Source organism: Eriocheir sinensis, chromosome 54 (assembly GCF_024679095.1).
Source record: "Eriocheir sinensis breed Jianghai 21 chromosome 54, ASM2467909v1, whole genome shotgun sequence".
Classification (NCBI taxonomy): Eukaryota; Metazoa; Arthropoda; class Malacostraca; order Decapoda; family Varunidae; genus Eriocheir; species Eriocheir sinensis.
The window spans coordinates 5,162,601-5,190,432 of NC_066562.1; the positions used below are offsets into that span (position 1 = coordinate 5,162,601).

The 27,832-nt window shown below is 39.8% G+C and overlaps 1 protein-coding gene across 1 annotated transcript in view; it reads right to left on the reverse strand.

Annotated features, from left to right (window-relative positions):
* LOC126983458 (collagen alpha-1(XVIII) chain-like) overlaps positions 1 to 27,467 on the reverse strand; it is a 115,491-nt gene extending 88,024 nt beyond the window's left edge. The window contains exon 1 of the mRNA XM_050836157.1: positions 27,335 to 27,467. Within this exon, the coding sequence (XP_050692114.1) occupies positions 27,335 to 27,354 (20 nt within the window). The 5' untranslated portion in view covers positions 27,355 to 27,467. The remainder of the gene's footprint in view (positions 1 to 27,334) is intronic.
* Positions 27,468 to 27,832: the final 365 nt, after the last annotated feature.

Genomic DNA, 27,832 nt, shown 5'->3' on the forward strand with positions numbered 1-27,832 from the left:
TGGAGTTTCAGGGGAGTTGTAACACGCGTTTAAGGAACCCCTGAGTATTGCAAACGTGGCTGGCCGTGTCCGTGGAGTTTCAGGGGAGTTGTAACACGCGTTTAAGGAACCACTGAGTATTGCAAACGTGGCTGGCCGTGTCCGTAGAGTTTCAGGGGAGTTGTAACACGCGTCTAGGGAACCACTGAGTATTGCAAACGTGGCTGGCCGTGTCCGTGGAGTTTCAGGGGAGCTGTAACACGCGTCTGAGGAACCACTGAGTATTGCAAACGTGGCTGGCCGTGCCCGTAGAGTTTCAGGGGAGTTGTAACACGCGTCTGAGGAACCACTGAGTATTGCAAACGTGGCTGGCCGTGTCCGTAGAGTTTCAGGGGAGTTGTAACACGCGTCTGAGGAACCACTGAGTATTGCAAACGTGGCTGGCCGTGCCCGTAGAGTTTCAGGGGAGCTGTAACACGCGTCTGAGGAACCACTGAGTATTGCAAACGTGGCTGGCCGTGTCCGTAGAGATTCAGGGGAGTTGTAACACGCGTGAAGGGAACCACTGAGTATTGCAAACGTGGCTGGCCGTGTCCGTAGAGATTCAGGGGAGTTGTAACACACGTGAAGGGAACCACTGAGTATTGCAAACGTGGCTGGCCGTGTCCGTAGAGTTTCAGGGGAGCTGTAACACGCGTCTGAGGAACCACTGAGTATTGCAAACGTGGCTGGCCGTGTCCGTAGAGTTTCAGGGGAGTTGTAACACGCGTCTGAGGAACCACTGAGTATTGCAAACGTGGCTGGCCGTGCCCGTAGAGTTTCAGGGGAGTTGTAACACGCGTCTGAGGAACCACTGAGTATTGCAAACGTGGCTGACCGTGCCCGTAGAGTTTCAGGGGAGTTGTAACACGCGTCTGAGGAACCACTGAGTATTGCAAACGTGGCTGGCCGTGCCCGTAGAGTTTCAGGGGAGCTGTAACACGCGTCTGAGGAACCACTGAGTATTGCAAACGTGGCTGGCCGTGCCCGTAGAGTTTCAGGGGAGCTGTAACACGCGTCTGAGGAACCACTGAGTATTGCAAACGTGGCTGGCCGTGCCCGTAGAGTTTCAGGGGAGTTGTAATACGTGTCAAAGGAAGTACCGAGTAATGTAAACGTGGCTGGTTGTATCCGTATAGTTTCAGGGGAGTTGTAATACGTGTCAAAGGAAGTACCGAGTAATGTAAACGTGGCTGGTTGTATCCGTGGAGTTTCAGGGGAGTTGTAACACGTGTCAAAGGAAGTACCGAGTAATGTAAACGTGGCTGGTTGTATCCGTAGAGTTTCAGGGGAGTTGTAACACGTGTCAAAGGAAATACCGAGTAATGTAAACGTGGCTGGTTATATCCGTGGAGTTTCAGGGGAGTTGTAACACGCGTCGAGGGAGCCACTGAATAATGCAAACGTGAAAACGGAAAAGTTAGAGAACGGGCAAGACAAAAACGAAAATATAAATAACTAGCTAACTAAATAATTACATAACAAACTAGCGACCTAAATAACTCACCCCGAACCTAAGAAACTGAGTGACCAACCAATCAAACTAACAAAGAAACCATAATTAACAAAAAATAAATAAATAAACAGCCATTTTACCTAAATAAACCACCGAAATAAGTATGATCTGAAAAACTAAACCAAATACCTAAGATTACCTGTATAAATGAATAAACACAATCTACTGGACCCTCAAAATACCTCACGTGCTTTAATCCTTTGTAAAGACTCACCTCTGTAGTAGGAATGTGAGGTAAACACAGGGAAGGGAAGAGTAGGGAAGGGATGGGAATGGAATGGAATGGAATGGAAGGGAAGGGAAGGGATGGGATGGGATGGGAAGGGAAGGGAAGGGAAGGGAAGGAAAGAGAAGAGAATGGAATGTAAGGAAAGGGAAGGGAAGGAAAGGAACGGGAAGGGAAGGGAAGGGAAGAGAAAGAAAGAAAAGGGAAGGGAATTTAAATTGAAGCAAAGTAAAGTGAGGTACGACAAGGTAAGGTAAAGTAAGGGAAGGGAAGAGAAAGGATAGGATGGGAGAGGAATAATAAGGAAAGGGAAGGAAAGGAAAGGAAGGGAAGGGAAGGGAAATTGAAGCAAGGTAAGGTGAGGTAAGATAAGGTAAGGTAAGGGAAGGGAAGGGAAGAGAAAGGATAGGATGGGAGAGGAATAATAAGGAAAGGGAAGGAAAGGAAAGGAAGGGAAGGGAAGGGAAGGGAAGGGAAGGGAAGGGAAAGTGAGGTACGATAAGGTGAGGTAAAGTAAGGGAAGGGAAGAGAAAGGATAGGATGGGAAAGGAATAATAAGGAAAGGGAAGGAAGGGAAGGGAAGGGAAGGGAAGGGAAGGGAAGGGAAGGGAAGAGTCCTAATGCCTTTAACGGGCACTGATGTGATGAAAAGTAATGAAACGGCTCAGATCTTGACTTACATAAGGAGGCCATTACTGAGAGAGAGAGAGAGAGAGAGAGAGAGAGAGAGAGAGAGAGAGAGAGAGAGAGAGAGAGAGAGAGAGAGAGAGAGAGAGAGAGAGAGAGAGAGAGAGAGAGAGAGAGAGAGAGAGAGAGAGAGAGAGAGAGAGTGTAGCCCCCATTCACAGGTAAAAAAAAATGTAGAGCAGGCCGAAAGACATGAATGAATAGCTACTTAGAGGAGGTCAAAGAAACAAAAGGAAAAATAAGGAAAAAATTATGAATGGAATGAACAAAAGGTAAAATAATATGAAGAAAAAATACAATAAATGGAAGAAAAAAACCAGCAAGTAACTGAACGAATAAAAAGTTAAATGAAGACAAAAAAGAAAGTATATAAATAAAACTACACTTATACGTTGGAAAAAGTTGATAAAAAGTTGAAAATATAAAAAAAGGAAAGAAAGAAAAAATAGACAGGAAAAGAAGAAAAGGAAATCGAAAAATAAAATAAAATTAGAGAGCAAATTAATACCAACAGTGAATAAAAATTGAGAAAAAGAAGAAAAGAAAGAATAGAAAGTAAGAAAAGAAGAAAAGTAAGCAAAAAAGAAAGAAGACAATTTTAATCCAGAAAGTAATAAAGGAAAAAAAGAAAAATAAGAAAAAAAGAAAAGAAAAAATCAAGAAAAGAAAGAAAGAAAACAAAAGAAAGGAAGAAAGGAAGAAAAACGAGAAAATCAAGAAGTAAAGAAAAAAGAAAAAGAAAACCAAACAAAAAAATCCGTCATATATTTAAAGAATCACAAGTTGAATCTGTGTCAAGAAAAAAAAGATAAAAGAAAACAGTAAAGAAAGACAAAAAACAAACAAAAAAACATGTTATTTCTGCCCTGTCTTCCCTCCTTCCGTGTTTATCAATGCGCCACACGCAGACTTATTGACACAGCGAAACCGATCACAGAATAATTCCCTTTTGTATGAGGCGGCGTAATCCAATTCACACACACACACACACACACACACACACACACACACACACACACACACACACACACACAGACAAAACACACAGTAAAGTCACATAACATTCACAAACGCCATAAACAGCAACCCTTAAATCACCCAAACTTCGACAGACAGGATCTCCTCTTACTGAAGTCGCACACGCACACACAGAGGAAAGGAATGAAGGGAAGAAGAGGAAGATGGGGAGTAAAAGTTATGGAAGGACACACACACACACACACACACACACACACACACACACACACACACGTTTTCTTTTATAACATGGAATAGTCACCCCGTTGAAATGTTTGACCTAATCGCTGCTGTCACACGGAGCCACTTTGGGAACTTTATAGGCGAGATCAAGGGGAATCAAACGTTAGATAATGATTGGCAATGAGCAAAAGAGAGCGGCTGTCACCATTAGTTCTCATGTGTGTGTGTGGGGCGGGGGGGGAGTGTCTGTGTGTGTGTGTGAGAGAGGGGGAGGGGAGTCTGTGTGTGTGATTGGTGGGTGGGGTCTGGGTGTGTATGTGTGTGTGTGTATGTGTGTGTGTGTGTGTGTGTGTGAGGGGGAGGTGGAGTATGTGTGTGTGAAAGGGGGGGGGGGGGTGTCTGTGTGTGTGTGTGTGTGTGTGTGTGTGTGTGTGTGTGTGTGTGTGTGTGTGTGTGTGTGTGTGTGTGTGTGTGTGTGTGTGTTTCCTTTCCCTTTCCTTCCTTCACTTTCACTTTTCATATTTTTCCTCTTCCCTTCCTTCCTTTCCTCACACTCTTTCCTTCTCTTCCTTCACCTCCACTCCTCGTCTTCCTCCTCCTCTTTCCTTCCTTCATTATTCCAATTTCTTTTCTTTCCTTTTCTTCTCAATTTTCACTCCTCATCTTTCTCTTCCTTTCTTTCATTTCTTAACTTCCTCTTTCGAATTCCTCCTCCTCTTTCCTTCCTTCCCTCCTACAACTTATTTTCATTCCCTTTCTTCCTTCACCTTCCATCCCTCATATCCCTCCCCTTTCCTTCCCTTCCTTCCTTCCCTCGACTCCTTTCCCTTCCTTCCTTTCGTAACTTCAATCTTTCATCCTTCTCCTCTTTCCTTCCTTCCTTCTTACAACTTCCTTTCATTCCCTTTCTTCCTTCTCTTCTATTCCTCATATCCCTTCCCTTTCCCTTCCTTCCTTCCTTCCTTTCTTAATTTCCCTTGTTCATCTTCCTCCTCTTACAATTTATTTTCATTCCCTTTCTTCCTTCCCTTCCATTCCTCATATCCCTCCCCTTTCCCTTCCTTTACCCCCCAACTCCCTTCCTTCCTTCCTTCCTTCCTTCCTTAACTTCCCTTTTTCATCCTCCTCCTCTTACAACTTATCATCATTCCCTTTCTTCCTTCCCTTCCATTCGTCATATCCCTCCCCTTTCCCTTCCTTTACCCCCCAACTCCTTTCCTTTCCTTCCTTCCTTCCTTTCTTAACTTCCCTTTTTCATCCTCCTCCTCTTACAACTTATCATCATTCCCTTTCTTCCTTCTCTTACATTCCTCATATCCCTCCCCTTTCCCTTCCTTTACCCCCCAACTCCTTTCCCTTCCTTCCTTCCTTCCTTTCTTAATTTCCCTTGTTCATCTTCCTCCTCTTACAATTTATTTTCACTCCCTTTCTTCCTTCTCTTCCATTCCTCATATCCCTTCCCTTTCCCTTCCTTCACAACCAAAATCCTTCTTTAAACCAGGTAAATGGAACTCGGTAAGACGGAAGAGAGAGCCTTACACACCCTCAGACACACACTAACACATTTCCACATTCACGTGTAATCCGCTAACAAATACCTGCCCGCCACAAAGGTAAGACAGCGCCAGGTATGAAGCACGCCACGCCTGTAATCCCTCTGTGCCACCTGCCAGCCCTCACCTGTGACTCCTGCAATTACCGGGAACTCACCTGATTTACCTGACTACCCCCCCTCCCCTCCCTCCTTCACCCGTCACCCTGTTTTTAGAATCACGTACCATTTGCAGTGCTTTTAAAATCCAAACATGTCTCTGTGTGTCGAAATGAGCACTACTGAGTTATAAAAAAGGAAAATGTATATGTAAGAAAATGAGAAATGTGAAAAATATAAACTTGTAGCAAAAGAGATAGAGAAAGAAGAGAATGATAAAGATATTGCGTTTTCTTAAGATCATTAAAAGGAGAAATATTATTACACAACCACAAAGTTAGAATATGAAATGAAACGGAGGACAATATATTAAGAGGATGATAAAGGAATAGAAGGAAGAGAAAGGGAAAAGGAAAGGAAAGGAAGAGGAAAAGAATAGAAGGAAAAGAAAAGGAAAAGAAAAGAAAGGAAGGAAGGAAGAAAGAAGTAAAAGAAAGAGAAGAAGGAAGGAAGAAAGGAAGAAAGAAAAAGGAAGAGGAGGAAGGAAGAGAGGAAGGAAGGAAGAAAGGAAGGAAGGAAGAGGAAGAAAGAAAAGAAGGAAGGGGAAGGAAACAGGAAAGGAGTAGGAAAATAAAGAAGAGTAAGGAAGATAGAAAGAGGAAAGAACAAGGAAAGAAAAGAAGGAAGGAAGAAAGGAAGGAAGGAAGAAAGCAGGGCATGTTTTGAGGCACGAGAAAGAATGAGTAATGAAAAAATGAAAACTTAATTAGCACTCGCAAAGCAACCACACGCACACACACACACACACACACACACACACACACACACACACACACACACACACACACACACACACACACATTTCCTTCCTCCTTCGTCTTCCTTTTCTATTTTTAATTTCCTTCCTTCTTTCTTTTTTCTCTTTCTTCTTCGTTTCTTGTTTCCTTCCTTCCTTCCTTCCTTCCTTCCTTCCTTCCTTCCTTCCTTCCTTTCTTCCTTCCTTCCTTCCTTCCTTCCTTTCTTCCTTCCTTCCTTCCTTTCTTCCTTCTTTTCTTCCTTCCTTCCTTTCCACTCTTCTTCCTCTTTCGTTTTTTTTTCCTTCTTTCTTAACACACACACACACACACACACATAAAAGCACCTATGCACACACGCACGCACGCACGCACGCACGCACGCCACAAATCAAATAAAGAAGACAAACAAACAAAAAATAAACAGGTCAGTCTCTCTCTCTCTCGAGGTAAAAAGACAGAGAGAGAGAGAGAGAGAGAGAGAGAGAGAGAGAGAGAGAGAGAGAGAAACACATAGGTAAAAAGGTAAAAGAAAGGAGTAAAAGGAAATGAAAGAAGGGAGAAGGAGGAGGAGGAGGAGGAGGAAAGAGGAAAACAAGAAAGAAGGAAGGAGGAAAGAGGAAAGAATAGTAAAGAGGAAGAGGAAGAGGAAGAAGAGGAAAGAACGAGGAATAGAAAAAGGGAAGAAGAGGAGAAAAAAAGTAAGCACGCGTGAAAGAGGAAGAGGAAGGAGGAAAACAATAAAGAGGGAAGGAGGTAAGAGGAAGGAAGAGTTAAGAGGAAGAGGAAGAGAAACAAGAGGAAAGAACGAGGAATGGAAAAGGGGAAGAAGAGGAGAAAAGTGGAGAACAGTAAAGAGGGAAGGAGGTAAGAGGAAGGAAGAGTTAAGAAGAAGAGGAAGAGGAAGAAGAGGAAAGAACGAGAAATTAAAAAGGGAAAGAAGAGGAGGAAGGAGGAAAACAATAAAGAAGAAAGGAGGTAAGAGGAAGGAAGAGTTAAGAGGAAGAGGAAGAGGAAGAGGAAAGAACGAGAAATTGAAAAGGGAAAGAAGAGGAGGAAGGAGGAAAACAATAAAGAGGGAAGGAGGTAAGAGGAAGGGAGAGTAAAGAGGAAGAGGAAGAGGAAGAGGAAAGAACGAGAAATTAAAAAGGGAAAGAAGAGGAGGAAGGAGGAAAACAATAAAGAGGGAAGGAGGTAAGAGGAAGGAAGAGTCAAGAGGAAGAGGAGAAAGAGGAAAGAACGAGGAATTGAAAAGCGGAAGAAGAGGAGGAAGGAGGAAAACAATAAAGAGGGAAGGAGGTAAGAGGAAGGGAGAGTAAAGAGGAAGAGGAAGAGGAAAGAACGAGGAATTGAAAAGGGAAAGAAGAGGAGGAAGGAGGAAAACAATAAAGAGGGAGGGAGGTAAGAGGAAGGGAGAGTAAAGAGGAAGAGGAAGAGGAAGAGGAAAGAACGAGGAATTGAAAAGGGAAAGAAGAGGAGGAAGGAGGAAAACAATAAAGAGGGAAGGAGGTAAGAGGAAGAGGAAGAGGAAGAAGAGTAGAGTAAGGTCGCATGACACAGAACGGGTTGAAGCCTTCCCGGACGCTCCCCTTAATGCGTCTTCTCCTTAACGCAAAGTGTGACGCCCAGGCAAAGGAACCTCCCTTCTTGCACTCTTTGTCTCCCTTCCCTCTCTTCCCCCTCCGTTTCCTCCCTTTTCTCCTTCCCTCTCTGTCCTCCTTTCTCCTACTCTTCCTCCTTCTCTTGCTCTCTTCCTACCTCCCTGTGTGTGTGTGTGTGTGTGTGTGTGTGTGTGTGTGTGTGTGTGTGTGTGTGTGTGTGTGTGTGTGTGTGTGTGTGTGTGTGTGTGTGTTCTGCGTAGCTAGCTCGAGGCATTGAACGAACGAACGCACACACACACACACATACTTCCAAACTCTTTCCGTGGATCCGTGTGTGTGTGTGTGTGTGTGTGTGTGTGTGTGTGTGTGTGTGTGTTAGCATGAGGAGGAGGAGGAGGAGGAGGAGGAGGAGGTTTAACAACGAGGCCAATAACCTCAAAATCTACACCAGTGAATGCCGGGAATCGAACGTGGGCTCACAAGTTGCTTCTGAACCTTCCTGTGGATAGTCTTGGGCCACTCGACGGTGACTGGAAGTTGTCTGTAGCGGCGGGCGGGACTCGAACCCAGGTACTCGAAGGGGCCGCGCCAGCACACTAATCACTCAGCCACCGCCTCCATATTACAGGGAGAAGAATTTTTTTTTTTTATCTTATCCATTCCTGTTTTTCTTCCATTTTCTTCCTCCTCCTCCTCCTCCTCCTCCTCCTCCTCCTCCTCTTCGTCCTCCTCTTCGTCCTCCTCCTCTATTCCTTCTTCTTCCTCTTATACATTTCTTCTGCTTTCTTCTCTCCTTCCTCCTCCTCCTCCTCCTCCTCCTCCTCCTCCTCCTCCTCCTCCTAATCCTTCTTTCTCCTCATCATCATTCTTCTCTATTCCTTCTTCTTCCTCTTATACATTTCTTCTGTTTTCTTCTCTCCTTCGTCCTCCTCCTCCTCCTCCTCCTCCTCCTCGCGTCAGGCCGATGAATAATGAATGAACAGCGCTTGGTCTTGGCCTTGGCTGACCTTCAAGAGTGTGTGTGTGTGTGTGTGTTCTACCCCCCTCACCCCCCTTGCTCTTCCTTCCTCTTTTCCCGTGAACGAGAAAGAAAACAAAATAGATATAAAAAGCAAGTTAATATGGCGTCTAATATTCCAATGTAAATGAAAAAAAATATCGCATCGGACTGAAATCGGATATTGAATGGCATGAATATTACCGAGAAATTCCTCCCACGCCAAAATGCTTCATTGATTGCGACGGAATGAAGCACCCGAGAGTATTTTTGCAACCTCAGGCTCGTAGTCCCCAAACATTTCAGGGGATACACACACACACACACACACACACACACACACACACACACACACACACACACACATTTGGTAAGGCTTACGTAGAGGTTGTTGTGTTAGTGTTTCCATGGGTAGTTTGATGAGTCTGGTGGTAGTTTGACAAGGCTTTCGTAGAGGTTGTTGTGTTAGTGTTTCCATGGGTAGTTTGATGAGTCTGGTGGTAGTTTGACAAGGCTTTCGTAGAGGTTGTTGTGTTAGTGTTGCCATGGGTAGTGTTATGAGACTAGTGGAAGTCTGACAAGGGTTCTGTAATATGAACATGAGAAAAACACTCATGAGAACCCGACTGTCAGAGACACGCCAGTCCTCGTCGACAGACCGACTTGGTCGACTAGATTTCGATCGCCGATAGAGTCGGTCTGTCGGGCCTTTGGCAAAGGCCCGTGCTCCCTCGTGCAGGGAGGGAGCAATCTTTTCCCTCTTAACCTTGTCTTCGGACAAGGGCCCGTTCCCAAAGTGATACTAGAAGATAAATCTTTAAAAAAAAACGACTGACCTCCCTTGTGGCCTTGGGAAATAGTTGTTGTTAGAGCCGAAAGCGTCTGAACATACGGTCCTAGGCAATATATTTTTACCCTTGAGCTGCCTCCTTTCCTGTACAAAAAAATATAATAATAATAATAATAATAATAATAATAAAAACTAAGGTACTCGCGCCCACAGTATGAATTACAGATGTGAATTATTGCAGCCGTGATATATTCAAACTCATTCACTGCAGGACGCCATTGAGGGCAGCGAGCGCGGGAACAAAGATAGAAAAATGCGAGTAAATAATGTCGTAGAATGTGATACTTTCATAATCAATGTTAGGTCAGTGCCTGAAGGACCTTGTGGCTTGAGGAGTGGTGGAACGTTATGTGGAATGTGTTGGTGATGGTTGTTGTTGTTGTTGTTGTTGTTGTTGTTGTTGTTGTTGTTGTTGTTGTTGTTGTTGTTGCTGATGTTGTTGTTGTTAGCGGTAGTAGTAGTTGTAGCAGTAGCAGAAGTAGTAGTAGTAGTAGTAGTAGTAGTAGTAGTAGTAGTAGTAGAAATAGCATCATCATCATACAATTATTACTATTTCATCATCATTGTCATCATCATTTTTATTGCTATTATCATTTTCATCGTTATCTTCAGAGCAATTAAGAAAATAAAAAAATATATATGAAAAGTTCACAAAAATACTGTACCGTACTTAAGTTTAATGTACTATAATATATGCGTGCTTGGCCGGAGTGTGACAAGCTTATACCAAACACATTCACTGTAAAGCCTTATTGATTTCAACCTGGTAGACGCGCAGCACGGCCCACCAAAACAAATGCAGAAAGTACACGAGACTCCACACAGTAAGATAGGAACAAAAAAAGATTCCACACAGTAAGATTGGTACAAAGAAATATGCAAGACTCCACACAGTAAGATTGGTACAAAGAAATATGCAAGACTCCACACAGTAAGATTGGTACAAAGAAATATGCAAGACTCCACACAGTAAGATTGGTACAAAGAAACACGGAAGACTCCACACAGCAAGGTAAGTACTGCAAGCGATCTCGTATAGCTGCCAACCGCGTGCAAGATTTAAAAGCATATACCGTGAAGTACTCTGTGTGTGTGCGTGTGTGTGTGTGTGTGTGTGTGTGTGTGTGTGTGTGTGTGTGTGTGTGTGTGTGTGTGTGTGTGTGTGTGTGTGTGTGTGTGTGTGTGTGTGTGTGTGTGTGTGTGTCATTGATTGATGTGGTTTGATTTAACAGCGCAGGTGAAGAAAAAGTTAAAGTTGGAAGCAAGAATTTGGAAGTTGTAAAAATAGTGCACGCGAGGATGATTTGTGCAGCTTGAAGAAATATTAATGTTCTGAGGTAACCGTCATGGCTTGTACTAATAATAATGGTTGTGATAATAATGAGAATAAAATGAGTAATAGGAAGAGAGGAATTGTAAGTTTTAAAATATATTGCAGTCGAAGTTATTTTATACAGAATGAAAAAAAAAATGTTCTAAGGTCACGGTCATGACTTGTACTAATAATAATGGTTGTGATAATAATGAGAATAAAATGAGCAATAGGAAAAAAATAATTGTAAGTTTTAAGTATATTGCAGTCGAAGTTATTCTATACAGCTTGAAAAAAAAATGTTCTTATGTAACTGTCAATACTGGTACTAATAATAATGGTTGTGATAATAATGAGAATAAAATGAGTAATAGGAAGAGAGGAATTGTAAGTTTTAAAATATATTGCAGTCGAAATTATTTTATACAGCTTGAAAAAAAAAATGTTCTGAGGTCACTGTCATGGCTTGTACTAATAACACTAATGGTTGTGATAATAATGAAAATATGAAGAGTAATAGGAAGAAAGTAATTGAAAGTTTTAAAATATATTGCATTCGAAGTTATTTTATACAGAATGAAAAAAAAATAAGGTTCTTAGGTCAGTCATGGCTTGTACTAATAACACTAATGGTTGTGATAATAGTGAGAATAAAAAGAGTAATAGGAAGAAAGTAATTGAAAGTTTTAAATATATTGCAGTCGAAGTTATTTTATACAGAATGAAAAAATAAATACTGTTCTAAGGTCACTGTCATGGCTTGGAACAAAAATTATACAGGACGACGCGGGTTTGCTTTCCTATTTTGTCCATTTCATTCACAGCATTGTCCTTTCCTCTCCTTCCCTTTCCCTCCTCTCTCACCCTTCCCTTCCTCCCTCTCCATCCCTCTCTCCCCCCTTCCCACACTTCTTCTCTTTCCCATCCCTCCCTTCCCTACTCCTCCCCTCCATCCTCCTTCCCTCCCTCCCACCCTTGATTTATAGGCCTATACACTAATTCGTAATAGGCATAATTTGGCGTATTGTCGTGTGATGATTAATGCGACACTTGGCTCGGCGTGCGTTGCCTGTATGTTGCGTTATTTTGTTGTGTTGCTAATGGTGTCAGGAGTGAAGGTGTTGTTGTTGTTGTTGATGGTGGTGGTGGTGGTGGTGTTGATGGTGGTGGTGGTGGTGGTTTATTTTTTCTTCTTCTTCTTCTTCTTCTTCTTCTTCTTCTTCTTCTTCTCCTCATTTACTACTACTACTACTACTACTACTACTTCTACTACCAAAAACCACCACCACCATCACCACCACCACCACCACCACATCAAGGGGAGTCATGAGGGTGTAATCGGCCTCACCACACCTGCATCGAGGGCCAATAATTACCTGTGCCGGCATGTAATTAGTCAGCCAGGTGAGCCGCCCGTGTCACCCACCTGCCCGGCATACTGATTGGGCGGTTTTGTTGTTGCTGTTGTTGTTGTTTTTGTTGTTGTTGTTGTTGTTGTTGTTGTTGTTGTTGTTGTTGTTGTTGCTGTTGTTGCCCCTCTCTCCACCACAATTTCCATCATTCTTTTTTTTCTTTTTTCTTCTTCTTTTTCATCTTCATCATCATCTTTTTTTTTTCTTCTTTTTCTTTCTATTTTTCTTCTTTTTATTTTTACTTTTCTTCTTTTTCTTCTTTTCTTCTTCTTCTTCTTCTTCTTCTTCTTCATTATTACACTTTAAAGATATCCAACCGAGCAATGACGCAACACACACACACACACACACACACACACACACACACACACACACACACACACATTGTTTGGCTCTCCTCTTACACAACCAAAACAAACGCCATTCACCACTCCTTTTGTCCTCTTTCCTCTTGAATTCGTCTTGCCTCCTCTATTTATCTTCCTCTTGCCTTTCCTCTTTCCTGCCTCCCTCTCTCCCTCTCTCCTCTTTCCTCCTCTCAAGTTCTCTTTCTTTTTGTGTTTTCTTCCTCTCCTCCTCTTTATCTTCCTCTTCCTTTTCCTCTTTCCTGTTTCTTCTTCTCTCTCTCTCTCTCTCTCTCTCTCTCTGGGCATTCAAGAGGAAAAGAAGAGGAAAGTAAGAGAAAAGAGGAAATATAGGAAAATAGAGGGAAAAAGAGGAAAAAGAGAAGAAAAGAGGAAAAAGGGAAAACGAGGCATAAAAGAGGAAAAAGAGGAAAAAAAGAGGAAAAAGAGGAAAAAAGATGAAACAAGAGGAAAAAAGGGAAACAAGAGGAAACAAGAGGAAAAAAGAGGAAAAAGAGGAAAAGAGGAAAAAAAGAGGAAACAAGAGGAAAAAAGGGAAACAAGAGGAAACAAGAGGAAAAAGAGGAAACAAGAGTGAAAAAAGGGAAAAGAGGAAAAAAAGATGAAGAAAAGGGGGAAAAGGAAAGAAAAGGAAAAAAGAGGAAAAAAGATGAAGAGGAAAAAAGGAAACAAGAGGAAAAAAGGGAAAAAGGGAGGAAAAAGAGGAAAAAAGAGAAAAAAGAGGGAAAAAGAGGAAGAGGAAATAAGGAAACAAGAGGAAAAAAGGAAAAAAAGGGAAAAGAGATAAAAAAGAGAAAAAAAGAGGAAGAGGAAAAAAGGAAACAAGAGGAAAAGGGAAAAAAGGAGGAAAAAGAGGAAAAAAGAGGAAAAGTCGCCCGTGCGAAATGATTTTGTTTGCCGGAAGAATGAAGAAAGAAAACGGAGCTGGCCTTCAATGGGTCTCTCTCTCTCTCTCTCTCTCTCTCTCTCTCTCCCTCGTTCATTTTTTTCCTCTCCTCCCGCTGTCTATCTCTTAAATCTTTATCTTTTTCTTTCTTTCTTTCTCTCTTTCTTTCTCTCTTTCATTCTTTCTTTTTTGTTGCTTGAGAGAGAGAGAGAGAGAGAGAGAGAGAGAGAGAGAGAGAGAGAGAGAGAGAGAGAGAGAGAGAGAGAGAGAGAGAGGAAAATAAGAAAAATAAAGAAGGAAGGAGGAAGAGGAAGATACAGAAAAGAGAATGAAGGAAGGAAGGAGGAGTAGAGACACGAATTGGGAAGTGAAGGAAATGGGAAAAAAAAAGAAGGAAGAGAAGAGACAGCAGTAAGGAGGTAAAGGAAGTGGAGAGGAAGAGGAAGACAAAGAATGGAGAATGAAGGAATGAAGGAAAAGGAAAAACAACTATACATGATGCGAAGGAAATAGAGAAGCGAAAGAAGGAAGTGGGAAGGAGGCGAAGGAAGTTGGGAGCAAGGAAGAACATGAATGATAGACGGAAGAATAGGATGAATGAAGGAATGAAGGAGGAAGGAAAATACTACAGAGACGGAGAAGGAAATGAGGAAGTGAAAGAAGGAAGTGAGAAGGAGGCGAAGGAAGACGGGAGGAAGGAACAATGTGAATGATAGAAGGAAGGATAAGGTGAATGAAGGAATGAAGGAGGAGGAAAAATACTAGAGGATGTGAAGGAAATAGGGAAATGGGAAGGAATTGAAGGAAGACAGGAGGAAGACACAACATGAATGATAGAAGGAAGGATAAGGTGAATGAAGGAATGAAGGAGGAGGGAAAATACTAGAGGATGTGAAGGAAATAGGGAAATGGGAAGGAATTGAAGGAAGACGGGAGGAAGACACAACATGAATGATAGAAGGAAGGATAAGGTGAATGAAGGAATGAAGGAGGAGGGAAAATACTAGAGGATGTGAAGGAAATAGGGAAACGGGAAGGAATTGAAGGAAGACGGGAGGAAGGCACAACATGAATGATAGAAGGAAGGATAAGGTGAATGAAGGAATGAAGGAGGAGGGAAATAACTACAGAGGATGCGAAGGAAATAGGGAAACGAAAGAAGGAAATGTGAAGGAGATGAAAGAAGTAGTAAGGAAGAGAAGGAAGTGCGAGGGGTCTGAAGAAGGTAAAGAAGGGAGGTACAAAATGAATGCAAGACGAATGAATACGATGAATGAGGGAGTACAAATGACGCGCTCCGGTGTAGTGTTGCCAGCTCTTCATTATTCACGGCTCAAGGACGGTCACATCATGCATAATATCGATTGGCGTGCGTTAGTTTGTGTGTGCGTATGTGCGTACTTTGTGTTGTTGTGTTGTTGTTATTGATTGTCGTGGTTGATTGGTGTTGTTTGGGGACAAGTTTTGCTGCGGTGTTTCTGTTCGTCCGTCAATGGCACACTTCAGGCTAGGCGTTTAAATTCATGTTAGAGAGAAACCGCCAGAATGTTTGCTATTTTTACACTCGTATAGCTGTGTGCTGTTGTGGCTGCTACCAATATTGTTTTTTTTTTGTTTTTTTTACGTTTCGGTCTATGGTTGGGGTAGGCTTACTTGGTAGGGCCTGATGGTCGGCCCCAGCCCGTTGTGGCGCAGGCAAGTGTTTATAGTGGCGCCATCTTGCATGGCTCATGCTGCCCCACGGAGCACATCAATGACCCTCTCTTTTAGAGATAGAATCTAGATTCTGGGTTGATGGGTGGTCTTCAGGACAGCATGTGGGTAGTCTAAGGCCACTCGGCGGTGACTGAAAATCCCAGCTTGTGGCACCTGTGTGCCGTCAAATTCCGTCCGTCTGTCGGGAAATGTCTTAAATTGAACTGCGCATGCGCAGTCTTTGCTATATTAAGAGTTTCAATCGACTCACAGTGCCTCATACGGTGTTTGCATACATTAGAGAAACTGCAAGAACGCGGTGAAAGGTCTCGATATGTATACCACGGAGTCCAGGTAATCGAACCACCACCATCACCACCACCACCACCACCACCACCACCATGTCAAATGTCGATGGCCAATATTTATGCGTCTTCTTTCGAATTGACTTCCTCGAGAAAATCCCTCAAAGTTTGTAGCGTGAGATTATTTTTAAAGTTTTTTTTGTAGCATTTTGGTGACGATTTTGAATATTTACTAAAGTTTGCAAAAGTTTCCCCTCTCTCTCTGTCTCTTTCTCTTCCCCTTTCTCTCCATCCCTCTTTAACTCTTTATTACTTGACAATTTTTCCCCTTTCTAAGTCTTCTTTTCTTCCCTTTTTCCCTCCATCCCTCTTCCCCTCTTCCTTACTTTGACATTTTTTCCCTTCCTCTACGTCTCATTTTCTTCCCTTTCCCCTCCATCCCTCTTCCCCTCTTCCTTACTTTGCCAATTTTTCCCTTCTCTCTACGTCTCATTTTCTTCCCTTTTCCCTCCATCCCTCTTCCCCTCTTCCTTACTTCCCATTTTTCCCTTCTCTACGTCTCATTTTCTTCCCCTTTCTTTCCTTAAGGAAAAAACAGAAGAAAAGGAGAAAAAGAAGACAAAGAGAAGAACAGAGAGAAGACGCAAAACCAAGAAAATCAGGTAAAAAAAATATAAAAGTAAAAAAGAAAAACAGAAAAAGAAAAGAAAACAAGAAAAAAAAAAGCCAGAAACGCGACCCAAACTTATTTAAAACTCCTCCACGTATGTGTGTGTGTGTGTGTGTGTGTGTGTGTGTGTGTGTGTGTGTGTTTTGTTATGCGGGAACGATTCGTAAACATGTACCTGTCCTCTCTATTTAGCTACCTGTGTGTGTGTGTGTGTGTGTGTGTGTGTGTGTGTGTGTGTGTGTGTGTGTGTGTGTGTGTGTGTGTGTGTGTGTGTGTGTTTGCCCATTTGTTATGCTCTTACTTGAAGTTCTCTTGGAATAAATTGTAATAGAAGAAGAACAAGAACAAGAACAAGAAGAACAAGAACAAGAAATGAAGAAAAGGAAGAAGAAGAAGAAGAACAAGAACAAGAACAAGAACAAGAACAAGAAGAGCAAGAACAAGAAAAACAAAAAGAACAAGAAGAACAAGAAGAAGAAGAAAAAGGAAGATAAAAAGAAAAAGAAGAACAAGAAAAAGAAGAACAAGAAAAAGAACAAGAAGAAAAAGAACAAGAACAAGAAGAAGAAGAACAAGAACAAGAAGAACAAGAACAAGAACAAGAAAAAGAAGAAGAAGAAGAAGAAGAAGAAGATATCACCTTTCAATGCATATACACCACTTTGCAGTCACTATAAATCTAACTATGCCACACACACACACACACACACACACACACACACACACACACACACACACACACACACACACACACACACACACACACACACACACACACACACACACACACACACACACACACACACACAAACCTTCACTATCCCCCTCTTCCTTCCATTTCCTTTCCTTCTCTCCCAATCACCTCCACAAAATAATTAACACACACACACACACACACACACACACACACACACACACACACACACACACACACACACACACACACACGTCAAAATCAATCATGAATAAAATAAAAAATGTAAAAGTAGATGATTTTCGGGATATCAGAAAGCATTTAACTCTTTTTTTGCGGGCTGTGACGGATGCCTCGTTGTGGGGTTAAATACAGCCCAGGTAGAGTCATGCATCAGCCCGGACAGGTAATCTATATTCGACCTTGTTACGGTTGCATTTGAGTACTCTGACTGTGGTTCCCTTCGTTAGTGTCGTTGTTGTTGTTGTTGTTGTTGTTGTTGGTGGTGGTGGTGGTGGTGCTGGTGTTGGTGTTAGTGATGTTGGTGTTGATGGTGGTGGTAGTGGTTGGTGATAGTGGTGGTGGTGGTAGTGGTGTTAGTGTTGGTGTTGGTAATGTTATTGGTGTTGTTTGTGTTGTTGTTGTTGTTGTTGGTGGTGGTGGTGGCGGTGGTGTATTTTGGGTCACGCGTCCAAGTGACCTTTTTTATTAATTTATTTCTTCATCTCGTATTTCCTCTTTTTTTTCAGTAAAAGCGACAGGACAAAGCCAAAACAAGAGAAATAGAAGAGTCATCCCGCAGCAGCCTCCCTCTGTTTAGATTTCCTCCTCCTGCCTACGACTTACACGCTTTCAAGAGGGGATTTTGACCCTCTTTTGGCTCTCTCGGCTAAGTGGTCAGCGTGGGATATCAAGTCCAGTCCGCCCCAGCAACCTGACAATATTCATTCATAACCGAGAGGCCCAAGACTACCCACATGCTGTCCTTAACCCATTGGATGCTGATTTCCTACAAGAAGATATCACCAAGCTAACCTAACCTAACCTAACCTAAACATCACCAAGCTACAGGAATGGAACAAAGAGTGGCTGCAACAACTCAAGGAAGATTAATGTAAAGTCCTGTACCTTGGGAGGGGACATCCAGCACACCAATACCACATGGGAAACACTCCACTAACCACCACAGAGGCAGAGAAAGACCTGGGAGGATATGTTACCAGGCTACCAGTGAAGGAGAAGACATCACCAAGCTACAGGAATGGAACAAAAAGTGGCTGCTACAACTCAAGGAAGAATAATGTAAAGTCCTGTACCTTGGGAGGGGATATCCAGCACACCAATACCACATGGGAAACACTCCACTAACCACCACAGAGGCAGAGAAAGACCTGGGAGTATAATACCAGGCTACCAGTGAAGGAGAAGACATCACCAAGCTACAGGAATGGAACAAAAAGTGGCTGCTACAACTCAAGGAAGAATAATGTAAAGTCCTGTACCTTGGGAGGGGATATCCAGCACACCAATACCACATGGGAAACACTCCACTATCCACCACAGAGGCAGAGAAAGACCTGGGAGTATATGTTACCAGTGAAGGCCAAATCCATGCCAATCGCAGTAGAGGGGTTAAGACCACCTATCAACCCGGACCCTGGCGACACTCTAAAGAGGATCAAGGGGAGCTCCGAGGGGCCAACATGAGACGAGCAAGATGGCGCTACTGTAAAATACTTGCCTGCGCCACTAACGGGACTAGAAAAGAAAACGACTAATCTCCTGAACCCGATTAACCTCCTGAACCCGACTAATCTCCTGAACCCGATTAACCTCCTGAACCCGACTAATCTCCTGAACCCGATTAACCTCCTGAACCCGACTAATCTCCCTTGTGACCTTGGGAAATAGTTTCATATCCTTGTCGTTTTTTTTTTGTTGTTGTTGTTGTTGTTTTTCTTAGTTTGCTGTTTGCTGTTACGTCGTCTGCCCTTTTGTGTTAGTTTCCCTTTGTTTATAAATCGATTTCTCCCTCCCTCCGTTTTCTTTCTTTTTTTCGTTTCTTTTTTCCTTCCTTAATAATTCTCTCTCTCTCTCTCTCTCCATCTTGTTTTTTTATCGTTTTTTTTTCCTTCTAAATAATTATCTTCCTTCCAAATTCTCTTTTTTTCGTTTTTTTCCTTCCTAAATAATTCTCTCTCTCTCTCTCTCTCTCTCTCTCATATTCACTTTTTCTTCGTTTTTTTTTCCTTCGTAAATAATTATCTCTCTCTCTCTCCCCTTATTCACTTTTTTTTGCTTTATTTTTCTCTACAAATAATTATCTTCTTTCCATCACTGCCTTTTGTTTGTTTGTTTGTTTGTTTTACGTACTTGCGCAATACGATTTTTCTCTCTTTTTTTGGATATTGTTATTTCATCTTGTTGGTAAGTATTTTCTTCACTTCCATTTTTTTCTACTTAGTTTTGCATTTTTTCTTCTTTTTTTCTTCCTTTCTTCCCTTTTTTCCTACTTAGTTTTGTATTTTTTTCTTCTTTTTTCTTCCTTCTTTTCATTTTTTTCATATTCATTTTTGCATTTTTGTCTCTTTGTTTCCTACTTTGTTTTCCATTTTTTTGTCTTTTCTTCCTTCCTTTCATTTTTCCTTCAAGTTTTGTATTTTTTTTCATCCTTCTTTTCATTTTTTTATATTTAGTTTTACATATTTATTTTTTCTTCCTTTTTCTCAGTTTTCAGATTTAGTGTTCCATTTTTCTCTTCTTTTTTTCTCCTTCCTTTCATTTTTCATATTTATTTTTGCATTTTGTTTTTCTCCTTCCTTTCATTTTTCATATTTATTTTTGCATTTTGTTTTTCTCCTTCCTTTCATTTTTCATATTTATTTTTGCATTTCGTTTTTTCTCCCTCCTTTCATTTTTCATATTTATTTTTACATTTCTCCGCATAATTTTTCCCATATATACTCTCTCCCTATCTCTATCTATCTATCTATCTATCTATCTGTCTGTCTGTCTGTCTATCTCTTTTTTATTATTACATTCCGTTCCCACGTCATCAATCACATCGGACTCATCATCATCATCAGTCATCGCGTTGGTGTCATCAGGTATTCAAGGGTTATCAAATTAATATTCATTGTTAGTGTTCATCAACTTACTTTACGCTTCTGCCAGTTTGTTTTCTTTTGTTTGCTTCTTTGTTTGTTCGTTATGCCCCGAAAGTACATCATTAAATTTATTGAACTATGCATGGGCGATATTCTTTTAGACGCTTTCGACTTTCACATCAATTATTTCCAAAGGCCAAAAAAGAATGAAGTTAAATGCGTTCTCATGTGTCTTTTTTCGTTTTCACTTTCATAGTAAAGAAGCCTTGTCAATCTATCACCAGGGTCATAAAACTACCCCTGGAAAGACCCACAACTCCTACGAAAGCCTTACCACCAGGGTCATAAAACTACCCCTGGAAAGACCCACAACTCCTACGAAAGCCTTACCACCAGGGTCATAAAACTACCCCTGGAAAGACCCACAACTCCTACGAAAGCCTTGTCAAACTACCACCAGGGTCATAAAACTACCCCTGGAAAGGCCAACACACCTCCTAAGAAAGCCTTGTCATATATGTTGCTTGGGCGACGATATGTTTAAGAATTTGTTGTACTTCTGCATCTCAACATCAACAGACAGTCAGAGGCGTTCCAGGACCATCATGTAGGCTATTCTGGACCTTTTCTTTTTCATATTTATCTTGTCGCAGTTTTATTTTATTGCCGTTAAGTATTCATGAGCTCTTCTTCTGTACATGCTTCTATTGCTGTTCTTGTTCCTCTCTCTTATTCCTTACGCCCCCATTACATTGTTAAATATCCTGCCATGTTTATCACTCGACTCGTTTCAGCGCTTCAAATCAAGTATTCATCAACCCCATTAGTTTTTTTTTTTGTTCATGTTTCTGTTGTTGTTGTTGTTGTTGTTGTATCTCTCATTCTTCACGTCTCATCGCATTGTTAAGTATACTGAATTTTTAGGCTATTATTTCTCTACCCGTTTCGGCGTCATCAACTATTATTATTAGCCTACTATTATTTTTTTCTTGTTTTCTTCTTTTTACTTTCATTATTTACGTCATTATTGTTATTCTACGTTCATTATTGTTTATCATCATTAAGTGTTCGTTATTCTTTACTTTGCATGCTTCTGTTCTTTTCTTCTTTCTACTTTCATTATTTAAGTCATTGTTGTCATTCTACGTTCATTATTGTTTATCATCATCCTGTTCTTGTTTTCTTCTTTCTATTTTCATCATATTCATTGTCTATTATCATCAAGTATACCTGTTCTTGTTTTTTCTTTTTTCTCCTTTCATTATTTACGTCATTATTGTCATTCTACGTTCATTATTGTTCATTATCATCAAGTATTCCTGTTCTTGTTTTCTTGTTTCTACTTTCATCATATTTATCGTTTATTATCATCAAGTATTAATGTTTTTGTTTTCTTCTGTTTACCTTCATTATTTGAGTCATTATTGTTATTCTACGTTCATTATTGTTCATCATCATCAAGTATTCCTGTTCTTGTTTTCTTGTTTCTACTTTCATCATATTTATTGTTTATTATCATCAAGTATTAATGTTTTTGTTTTCTTCTGTTTACCTTCATTATTTGAGTCATTATTGTCATTCTACGTTCATTATAGTTCATCATCATTATCAAGTATTCGTTAATCTTTTCGTTTTCATGCTTCTGTTTTGTTTCTTCTTCTTTCTATCTTTCATTCTTTTACGTTCCATCACATCCTTGAATATTTTGCAAAGTTTATTAGGCTATTATCAAGTAGGCTATTCATAATTTTAAACTTTTTTCCTGTTTCTCTTATCGTTTTCTTCTTTCTACTTTCATTATATACATCCAGTCACATCCTTAATTATTCTGCATTGTTTATTATTTTCAAGTATTCATAAATCTCTACTTTTTTCATGTTTCTCTTGTTATTTTCATTCATTTTTAAACGTCCAATCACATCCTTAATTATCCAGCATTGTTTATTATTTTCAAGTATTCATATATCTCTACTTTTTCATGTTTTTCTTGTTATTTTCATTCATATTTTTACGTCCCATCACATCCTTAATTATTCTGCATTGTTTATTATTCTCAAGTATTCATAAATCTCTACTTTTTTCATGTTTCTCTTGTTATTTTCATTCATTTTTAAACGTCCAATCACATCCTTAATTATTCTGCATTGTTTATTATTTTCAAGTATTCATAAATCTCTACTTTTCATGTTTCTCTTGTTATTTTCATTCATTTTTAAACGTCCAATCACATCCTTAATTATTCTGCATTGTTTATTATTCTCAAGTATTCATATATCTCTACTTTTTTCATGTTTCTCTTATTTTCATTCATTTTTAAACGTCCAGTCACATCCTTAATTATTCTGCATTGTGTATTATTTTCAAGTATTCATAAATCTCTACTTTTTCATTTATCTCTTTTTTGTTTTCATTCATTATTTTACGTCCCATCACATCCTTGAATATCCTGCATTGTTTATTATTATCAAGCATTCATATATCTCTACTTTTTCATGTTTCTCTTGTTATTTTCACTCATTTTTAAACGTCCAGTCACATCCTTAATTATTCTGCATTGTTTATTATTTTCAAGTATTCATATATCTCTACTTTTTCATGTTTCTCTTCTTATTTTCATTCATATTTTTACGTCCCATCACATCCTTGAATATCCTGCATTGTTTATTATTATCAAGCATTCATAAATCTCTACTTTTTCATGTTTCTCTTGTTATTTTCATTCATTGTTTTACGTCCCACCACATCCTTGAATATCCTGCATTGTTTATTATTTTCAAGTATTCATATATCTCTATTTTTTCATGTTTCTCTTTTTTGTTTTCATTCATTATTTTACGTCCCATCACATCCTTGAATATCCTGCATTGTTTATTATTATCAAGCATTCATATATCTCTACTTTTTCATGTTTCTCTTCTTATTTTCATTCATATTTTTACGTCCCATCACATCCTTGAATATCCTGCATTGTTTATTATTATCAAGCATTCATATATCTCTACTTTTTCATGTTTCTCTTGTTATTTTCATTCATTCTTTTACGTCCCATCACATCCTTGAATATCCTGCATTGTTTATTATTTTCAAGTACGGTATTCATAAATCTCTACTTTTCATGTTTCTCTTGTTATTTTCATTCATTCTTTTACGTCCCATCACATCCTTGAATATCCTGCATTGTTTATTATTATCAAGTATTCATAAATCTCTACTTTTTCATGTTTTTCTTGTTATTTTCATTCATTTTTTTACGTCCCATCACATCCTTGAATATTTTGCATTGTTTATTATTATCAAGCATTCATAAATATCCACTTTTTTTCATGTTTCTCTTGTTATTTTCATTCATTCTTTTACGTCCCATCACTTCCTTCAATATTCTGCATTGTTTATTATTATCAAGCATTCATATATCTCTACTTTTTCATGTTTCTCTTGTTATTTCCGTTCATTTCTAAACGTCCCATCACATCCTTGAATATCCTGCATTGTTTATTATTATCAAGCATTCATAAATCTCTACTTTTTCATGTTTCTCTTGTTATTTTCATTAATTTTTAAACGTCCAATCACATCCTTGAATATCCTGCATTGTTTATTATTATCAAGCATTCATAAATCTCTACTTTTTCATGTTTCTCAAGTTGTTTTCATTCATTTCTTACACGTTCCATCACTTCCTCATATATATTGAAGTCCTTATTATTATCAAGTATTCATAAACCTAATATTTTTTTCATGTTTCTGTTCCTGCTGGTGTTGTTGTTTTCCCCCCATTCTTTAAGTCCCGTCGCATTGTTAAATATACTGGAATGTTTTATTGTCCTGCACGCTGGTATCATTAAGCATGCAAGTATTCAAGCGTTATCAAGTATTCATGGATGCTTTTTAAATCCTACTGTCGTGGTTCTTTGTGTGTGTGTGTGTGTGTGTGTGTGTGTGTGTTACTTTCGTTCATTACGGTTCATCGCCACATGGTTGAATTTACTGAACTATTTATTATTCAACACAACGTAAAGATCTATTTTTCTACGGCAAGGGAGGTCGGCCAAGGGACATAAAATAATTGAAAGGAAAAAACACACACAACCTGCTGCTCCCCTAAAAAGATCATGGAATAGTTATCATTATTATTATTATTATTATTATTATTATTATTATTATTATTATTATTATTATTATTGTTATCAGACACAGGGCCATAGCAAATCCGCAAGAGTACAAAAACTGTTAAAATGTATTGCAAGGGAAGGAGGTGAAGGAAGGAAGGAAGGAAGGAAGGGAGTGGGAATGGAGGAGGTGAAGGAAGGAAGGAATGGAGGAAGGAAGATAGTGGGGAAAGGAAGTGAAGGAAGGAAGGAAGGAAGTAGGAAAGAAGGAAGTGAAAAAAGGAAGGAAGGAAGGAAGGAAGGTAGTGGGGAAAGGAAGTGAAGGAAGGAAGGAAGGAAGTGGGAAAGGAAGAAGTGAAGGAAGGAAGGAAGAAAGGAAGGAAGAAAGTGGGGAAAGGAAGTGAAGGAAGGAAGGAAGGAAGTGAGAAAGGAGAAGGAAGGAAGGAAGGAAGTGAGAAAGGAGAAGGAAGTGAAGGAAGGAAAGAAGGGAGGATGGAAGTGAAGGAAGTTATGTAACCCAGACACACCCGATCCACTGTTAATTAGGGATAGAACGAATACTGTGAAAGACGGATAATCCACATAGGCCTAAATCGAAACTGGCTAACTGAGGGAATCAAGCAAAAAAATATGCTTGAAGAAGTAAGTTAACATTCCTTTTTTTACAGTAAAGGAAGCAGCTCAAGGGCAAAAAAGAAATAATGAGGGAAAAAAAAAAGCCCGCTAATCATTGCCCCTATAAAAAAAAAAAAGTTTAGAAGAGTGCCCAAAAGAGAGGTCAATTTCGGGAGGTGAGGTGTCTTGATACTCTCCTCTTGGAAGCTAGATTTTAATTGTAACGTGTACTATGAAACAGCAACGTAGACTGAGGAGCAATTACATAGAAATATATAAAGAATTAAAACATTTTCGACTCTGCCCTTCAAATTTCACGGGGCGGAGAATTCCAGGCGTGAAGATCTCTTGCGGATAAAAAAAAACTCCTGATGCTAAATTCAAATCGAGGAAGTCACCAAGAATCACCTCCTTAGATAGTCTTAATACATACAAATATAAAAATGACTAAATCCTTTTCGTCTGTCCTGCAAATTTCACTAAGCGTAGAGTTTCAGACGCGAGCAGCTCTTGAGGGGAAAAAAAACTCCTCATGCTACACTTCAAATCCAGGAAGTCACCAAAAATCACCTCCTTATATAGTCGTAAAACATATAAATATAAAAATTACTAAATCTTTTTCGACTCCGCCCTGCAAATTTCACGGGGCGGAGAAATCCAGGCTTCCAGAATTCCTGATGCTAACTTCGAACCGAGGAAGTCACGAAGAATCACCTCCTTAGATAGTTTTAACGCTAAGCCGTCTAGAAACAGCGCGCCGTGACCAGGTGTTAGGTATAGCGAGGTCGACTGGTCATTACGTTTTTAGTCGTTACTGCATTTAACTTTTGTCTCACTTTTGCATACTGCCGCCAAATCTCTGTTCAGTTATCCCAGGACAGATTGACGCAGATAAGAATACACAAGAATGGACAGGAGAGGAGCTTACAAGTCTACTAGGTCGGTATTACACTTTCGCTTCTCACATCATCTCTTTCAAACGGTCAAAGAGGGGGTCAGTCGGGTTCTCATGTGTGTTTCTTCAGGTTCAAGGTACAGAGGAAGTGCCAAAGTACCGCCAGGGTCATAAAACTACTACTGGTAATGCCCACAACTCCTGCGAAAGCCTTGTGAAATAGGTGTTCTTGAGTGACGAAATGTCTGATTATACGACCCATGTGTCATTCTCATCAGGTTTCGATATCTTACTGAGAAAAGTATAAACTAACCTAATTAACTACGCCGAGCAAACTGAGCTCCTTGTCGCTATACGTATTACCCCAACCAAGTATATATATCTTGCTGCAAATCTTTCGTCTCTCTAAAACTGTCTAAGCCTCCATTCAGTCAATAAGATAATAATATTGATAATGCTAAGACAAAGCAAAAAAATAATACGTATATAGCAAATAGATAAAAAAAAAAAGGGTTAAGATTAAAGGAAAGTTAAGTCCGTCCATTCATAAATATTTGAGCACGCAGAGAAAACTATAAAACACAAAAGGAATAATAACATAGACAACAAATACACAAAACAACAAAAAATAGGCCTACCCATAAATGTTCTAACACACCAAAAGTAAAACAAACAAACAAAGTATGAAACAATTGAAACCGAAGATATAAAAAAACTTATATAAACCACAAATACAAAAAAAAAAGGCTAGACAACGAATAGACAAAACAACAACAAAAAATAGGCCTACCCATAAATGTAACATGCCAAAAATAAAACAAACAAACACAAATATAAAACAACTGAACCCGAAGATATAAAACACACCCTTATATATAAACTACAAATAGCAAAAAATGCAAGACAACGAATAGACAAAACAACAAAAAGATATAAAAACACACCCTTATATAGACCACAAATACAAAAAAATGCTAATAATAATTAAAAAAAACTTAGTGCACGTCCATTCATAAATAATTCAAACCCGCAAAGCAAAACGCACGTACACACACACACACACACGGGAAATCATACAACGCAAAAAAAAAGTAGTGCGTATCTAATAGTTAACTAATAGACAAAAATAACAGAATACAAAAAAAAAATTAGTGCACGTCCATTCATAAATAATTCAACCCCGCAACACAAAACACACACACACACACACACACACACACACACACACACACACACACACACACAGGAAATCACAAAACGCAAAAATAAGTACGTATCTAATAGTTAACAAGTAGATCAAAATAATAGAAAGCGAAAAAATAAGTTAGGCACATCCATTCATAAATATTTCCACCTAACACAAACACACACACGCACACACAAACACACACAAAAAAACATGTATACAGACCACGAATAGAAAATAAAAATGCTAATTGTAATAAAAAAAAACTTGGTCCACGTCCATTCATAAATATTTCAACCATCCCCCCAAAAAACACGCACGCACGCACACACAAACACACACAAAAAAACATGTATATAAACCACGAATAGATAAAAAAAAAATACAAATGCTAATTGTAACAAAAAAAAAGTGCGTCCATTCATAAATATTTCAACCATGCAAAACAAACACACTAACACACACACGCAAACACGTACAACACATATCCCCAACACACCTACACCTCAGAGCACACCTTGGCACCCTCATTAATTACCTTACCTGAGAGCGGCGCCGGTCATTGTGTTGCCCCGCGCGAGGTGAAGGCCGGGGAGAGGCGGGAAGCGAGGGCCGAGAGGGAAGGAGGCACGCGCAGCAACGTCCTTCACCTACGCCCGCCGGATTCACACTGAGGAGAACCAGAGATCGAGACTTCACTTCGCCACTGAGAGACCACTGACTACCTGAGCTTATCCACCCCCTCACCTGCCCCTCCCCTTACCTGCCCGATATCCACTTTCGCTTTTATCTACCTGTGCTTCTATTTACCTGTGCTAATTTCCCTCCATAACTTTCCAAGACACACTTTCTGAAGGTTAATATTTCTTACTAATCTACAACTTACTCGCCATCTCTTCACTTTTTCTTTATATCTCTTGCCAACCTAAACATCTTTCTTTCTTTATATACTCATTTTTTTCTAGACTTTGCTTCCCTCCTGTTTATTTACATTCTATTTGCCTTCTCTTCTTCTATTGTCCTTGACTATTAAAACATCAT